Source organism: Elephas maximus, chromosome 3 (genome assembly GCF_024166365.1).
Source record: "Elephas maximus indicus isolate mEleMax1 chromosome 3, mEleMax1 primary haplotype, whole genome shotgun sequence".
NCBI lineage: Eukaryota > Metazoa > Chordata > Mammalia > Proboscidea > Elephantidae > Elephas > Elephas maximus.
This window is the reverse complement of record NC_064821.1, coordinates 27,469,794-27,475,793: the sequence shown is the minus strand read 5'-3', so window position 1 is coordinate 27,475,793 and position 6,000 is coordinate 27,469,794. Positions and strand designations below refer to the sequence as shown.

Genomic DNA, 6,000 nt, shown 5'->3' with positions numbered 1-6,000 from the left:
CTGGACATCCTTTTTTGTGAGGTGTTTAATTAATTGTTTGATTACTGCCTTTATCTCTTCCCTTGTTATGATCTGTTGAAGTCTTCTATCTCTTCTTGAGTTGTTTCACTGTCTTTAGGAATTTGTTATCTTGAAATGTCTTTGCTCTTCTAACGTTCTTCATTCAAGTGTCTCTAAAGTGGGTGTGTATTGTATGTAAGGGGGTACAGAAACCAATGAAGAAAGAGTTCTAGGAACAATGGTTTTGTATAATTTTTTTTATTATTATTGAGAAATATTGCTGAAAGTGGTGTATGGTACTTAAGTGTGTATGCTTTACATGTGAATTTCCAGAATTCAAAATGTAATTGCCTTGTTGGTTGCTCATTTACTTGTTTCCTTTTACAAACACTTCTTTTCTTTCCCTAAAGGTGTCTCTGCTACATGGAATCACAGAATATAACAAGTGTTTCCAAATTTCTCCTCTTGGGATTCTCAGATGATCCAGAACTGCAGACCCTCCTTTTTGGAATGTTCTTGTTCATGTATCTGGTTGCTGTGCTTGGGAACCTGCTCATTATCCTGGCTGTCAGCTTTGACAGCCACCTCCAGACCCCCATGTACTTCTTCCTCTCCAACCTGTCCTTGGCTGACATTGGTTTCACCTCCACCACAGTCCCAAAGATGCTTAATGACATCCACACACACCACAAAATCATCTCCTATGTCCATTGCCTGATTCAGTTGTCTTTGTTAAACTTTTTTGGATCTATGGACAGTCTGCTCCTCACTACAATGGCCTATGACCGGTTTGTGGCCATTTGTCAACCCCTGCGCTACCCAGTCATCATGAACCCCCGCCTCTGTGGTCTGCTTGTTTTGGTATCTTTTTTCATTAGCCTTTTTTACTCCCAGCTGCACTGCTTTATGATGTCACAGCTTACCTTCTGCACAGATGTGGAAATCCCTAGTTTCTTCTGTGACACTCCACAACTTCTCAACCTTGCCTGTTCTGACACGTCCTCCAGTATCATACTAGGATATTGTATTTGTGCCATCTTTGGTGGTGTTCCAGTTTCAGGGATCCTTTTCTCTTACATGCAAATTGTTTCCTCCGTTCTGAAAGTTCCGTCATCAGGTGGGAAGTATAAAGCCTTATCCACTTGTGGCTCTCACCTGTTAGTTGTTTGCTTATTTTATGGAACAGGCCTGGGAGTGTACCTCAGTTCAGTTATCTCGCTTTCTCTCAGGAGTGGTGCAGTGGCCTCAGTGATTTATACCATTGTCACCCCTATGCTGAACCCCTTCATCTACAGCCTGAGGAACAGGGACATCAAGAGGGCCTTGCAGAGACTTCTCAGTAGAACAGCCTATTTTTAATACCTGTGCCATCTTTTTTGGTCTCTCTATTAAAAAAGTTGGAAAAACCAAATACGTGGAGCTGGAAAACATGTTCATTTAGTCACATAATTTTTGTAGTTCTCATGGCTTTCATTCCTCTTGGTATTTCATATCAGAATAATACTTACTTGGCACATATTTTGGGAATTGAGGGATGTTCTAGAATCTATCGTACATCATAACATCTGCCCAACTGTGTCCTATAACACCTATGGAGCCTTTTGTTTTTGTCAGCTAAGACAAAGACATCCTGGGGGAATGTACAACTCTCTTAAAAAATATATCCTATACCGTTTCCACAGTTCACACCTATTTTCTCTACCTTTATATCTATCTTATCCATTTATGTGGTTTAGGTTTGAGAATTCTTGTTACTTGTCCTCAATTTTGGCTTCATATTGCAAACATCTGGTGATCTCTAAAACTACTTATGCCTGAGTTGTACCACCAGAGATTCTGATTTATTTAGACTGAGGTGTGTGCTGACATAGAGAATTTTTCAGAACACCCCAGCAGGTACTAGTGGGCAGCCAACTTCAAAGGTTACTGATTTAAGTGATACCTTTCTTCAAAAATAACCAACATATATGTCCTGGGTCCATTATAACTTTTGAGTTTATGCTGAAGATCTTAAAGTTATCAGAACTGACATGGGGGAAGAAATGAGAGAAATTACCCTAGAAATGGATTCCCTCTGCCTTTCTTTACATGGTTTTCCATATTTCCTTTAGAGATGCCACACATAGTTCTTGATGCAGCAATGTAGGTTCTGAAAACACATGCAATACCTAGTTTAAATTACTCTGCATTTTACCACTAAGCTGAATCCTTGTCCACCTTTACTGTTGAGGAACTTTGATACTCAACATGTTCTAAACCTAGATGCCTGAGAGAGGACTACAGTTTTATCTCTACACAGTTGAAGGGCAAGGACTGAAAATCGTTTGTCTATATACTCAAAATCTAGGTCACTTAGGGCATAGTTTTTGAACATTTCATTTTGTTTAATGTTGAATAAGTCACTCACTGTCTCACAAGAAAAAGTGAAGACATTTTGACATCGATATGTCCAATTATCAGATGAACCACTATATCTTTGATATAGATCTCTATCGACGTTTTTTTTTTTAAACTCCTCAGAGAATAAACATGTGGTTTGTTTTTGTTATTACGAGTATTCAGTGACGTCATCTTTTCAATCTAATAGTATACGCAAGATTAAGAATCATATGATAAAGACTGGGTTTTGATATGTTATACAAATAACGTGACTATCACCATCAATTGGGGCCGAGTCAATTCTAACTCACGATGACCCCAAGTGGGTCAGAGTAGATCTGTGCTCCTGAGGTCTTAAATGGCTGATGTTTTGGAAGTAGATGGCCATGACTTTTTTCCAAGGTGCCTCTGTGTGAACTCGAACATCTAGACTTTCATTTAGAAGCCATGCGTGTTAACTATTTGCACCATCCAGAGACTTCACAAAAACAAAGGGATAAAAATGTCAATAGGTATTTCTCAACTGGGCATCTAAAAAGGGAATGCAAAAAGTCATGTTTTTTTGTTTCCTTCAAGGGTACTTATCAAGGAACAGAAATTGGAAGAAGCATATTTTACCAAATAATCATAACTATTTTTGGTTTTCATATACCATGTACTGTACTCTAAGCTCAGATGTGGAATGACCTTACTATCAGAAGGCTTCTACCCATTATTATATTGCTTTCATATAGTATTACACTTTTGGTACTGTGCAAGCATTCTAGAGCATCAACACCCAACCTCTACCACTCTAACCCACATTCACATGCCTGTCATTTGGTCATATTGTCTTCCCAAAAGTAAGATCTGCCATTTATGCACACACCCATAAATAGCATCGTTTCTTTTCTTTTCAAATTAACTTCGTATGTATTCAAACTTTCTTCATAGAATTTAACCACAAAGCAGTCTTCAAGTTTCTCAGCAAAGTGATCTCTGAACATGGAGGTGCCATAGATAGGATGTAAAACGTTGAGACAGACCTTAATTTCCATACATTTCACTTTATCCACTAGGAAAAACCAAATAAACAAAAGGCACATTTATTAAGAATTCAAGAGTTTCAAACATAAAGAAGTCCTGAGAAAATTCATTCTGGTGCTAGGTGAGGCCTTTCTAGTTAAGCAGATATCAGATGCCATTGGGGATGTTTGTTAAATTTGTACATGGAATGGCTGCGATTGGCCTAATATTGATGGAAGGGTTCTGTTCTTATTAAGAAACTGCAAAGAATTTTGACTGAGTGGCCAAAAGCAACATGGGGTTTGCAGAAGTACCTACGGCAGAGGAAATTCTACCACGTGCCTTTTTCTGTCCAGGGGATGTTTGCTGAGAGCATGGTGTTTGGATGGGTTGGGCCTAGCCTGAAAAACAGAAGGACTTCTCTAGAGTCTAGTTGTCCTTGAGCCAACTGTCCTTATAGAGAGTGAAGCCTGTGTACTGTGTAGCTTCTAAGATTCTCCCAATGACACACACCTCTTATGTTCATGTTATTTTGGATAACCATCCCCTTGAGTGTGTGCTAGACTCAGTTACTTGCTTCCAACAGATATAATTTGGAAAAATATTGGGATATCATTTCCAACCTTAGAGTGTAAAAAGAATCTGCTTTTCATCTTGCCAGTCCTTTCTTTCTCTCTCCCTGGCTTGCTCTGATAAAAGCCATTTTGCATGTTGCCAGCTGCCTAATGGAGAGGCCCTTGTGGCCGGAAGCTGAAGGGGTCCTCTGGCCAACAGTCTTCAAATAATTGGATCTCCCCAACTGACTTGTGAGTGGTCTGGGAATCAGATCTTCTTCCAATCAAGGCTTGAAGTGACTGCAGTTGTGGCCAACATTTTGAATGCAGCTGTCTTTGAGGACCATGGAAGTATTGGTTTTTTGATTGTTTTGTTTATTTTCATCGATTGCCTCGTTTATTATTTTTTTTATTTTGGGAAATATACATTTAACCAATGGTTTGTCATTTCATCATTGTTCACATGTATAAAATTCAGTGGCATTAGTTATGTTTATCAGACTGTTCAATTATTCCCATTATCCAGTTCCAAATTCTCACATCACCCTTAGTAAAATCTTAGTGTCTCCTAAGTAGTGAGTCCCTCTTTTACCCTTCATTCCACCTGCTCCTGGTAACCACTAACAAACTTTGCCCTCTACTCAATTGCCTAAAGATTATGTTACCAAATGAGTATGACAAATAAATAGTTTTTCTAAAGTACCAATATACATTAACTACCCAAAAAGTAGAACTGGTGTTGTCATTCAAATTATCAAAAATATAAATTGCCTACACATAGAAATCCCAAACCACACCAAAGCTAATGAATGGGAAATAAAAATTCCCTTTAAAGACAGAAATCTTAATTCAGAATTTGGAAATAGTATCAGATTTGTGGTACAGAAGACCTGTTGTTGTTGTTGTTAGGTGTCATCGAGTCGGTTCCGACTCATAGCAACCCTATGCACAACAGAACAAAACACTGCCCGGTCCTGCGCCGTCCTTAAAATCATTGTTATGCTTGAGCTCATTGTTGCAGCCACTGTGTCAATCCACCTTGTTGAGGGTCTTCCTCTTTTCTGCTGACCCTGTACTCTGCCAAGCATGATGTCCTTCTCCAGAGACTGATCCCTCCTAACAACATGTCCAAAGAATGTAAGACGCAGTCTTGCCATTCTTGCCTCTAAGGAGCATTCTGGCCGCACTTCTTCCAAGACAGATTTGTTTGTTCTTTTGGCAGTCCATGGTATATTCAATATTCTTCGCCAACACCACAATTCAAAGGCGTCAACTCTTCTTCGGTCTTCCTTATTCATTGTCCAGCTTTTGCATGCATATGATGCGATTGAAAATACCATGGCTTGGGTCAGGCACACCTTAGTCTTCAGGGTGACATCTTTGCTCTTCAACACTTTGAAGAGGTCCTTTACAGCAGATTTACCCAATGCAATGCATCTTTTGATTTCTTGACTGCTGCTTCCATGGCTGTTGATTGTGGATCCAAGTAAAATGAAATCCTTGAAGACTTCAATCTTTTCTCCATTTATCATGATGTTGCTCATTGGTCCAGTTGTGAGGATTTTTGTTTTCTTTCTGTTGAGGTGTAATCCATACTGAAGGCTGTGGTCTTTGATCTTCATTAGTAAGTGCTTCGAGTCCTTTTCACTTTCAATGAGCAAGGTTGTGTCATCTGCATAACGCAGGTTGTTAATGAGTCTTCCTCCAATCCTGATGTCCCGTTCTTCATATAGTCCAGCTTCTTGGATTATTTGTTCAGCATACAGATTAAATAGGTATGGTGAAAGAATACAACCCTGACGCACACCTTGCCTGACTTTCAACCAATCAGTATCCCCTTGTTCTGTCTGAACAACTGCCCCTTGATCTATGTAAAGGTTCCTCATGAGCACAACTAAGTGTTCTGGAATTCCCATTCTTCGCGGTGTTATCCATAGTTTGTTATGATCCACACAGTCGAATGCCTTTGCATAGTCAATAAAACACAGGTAAACATCCTTCTGGTATTCTCTGCTTTCAATCAGGATCCATCTGACATCAGCAATGATATCCCTGGTTCCAC

At 39.3% G+C, this 6,000-nt stretch overlaps 1 protein-coding gene across 1 annotated transcript; it reads left to right on the top strand.

Moving 5' to 3' along the window:
- The first annotated feature begins 423 nt into the window (after window positions 1–423).
- LOC126071197 (olfactory receptor 18-like) lies at window positions 424–1,359 on the top strand. Its single transcript, XM_049875445.1, has one exon. The coding sequence runs from the start codon at window positions 424–426 to the stop codon at window positions 1,357–1,359; it is 936 nt and encodes a 311-aa protein (XP_049731402.1).
- The last annotated feature ends 4,641 nt before the right edge of the window (window positions 1,360–6,000 follow it).

What these genes read in the sequence shown, in the direction of transcription:
- LOC126071197 (XM_049875445.1), top strand. Translation starts at nt 424, where the DNA reads ATGGAATCACAGAATATAACAAGTGTTTCCAAATTTCTCCTCTTGGGA.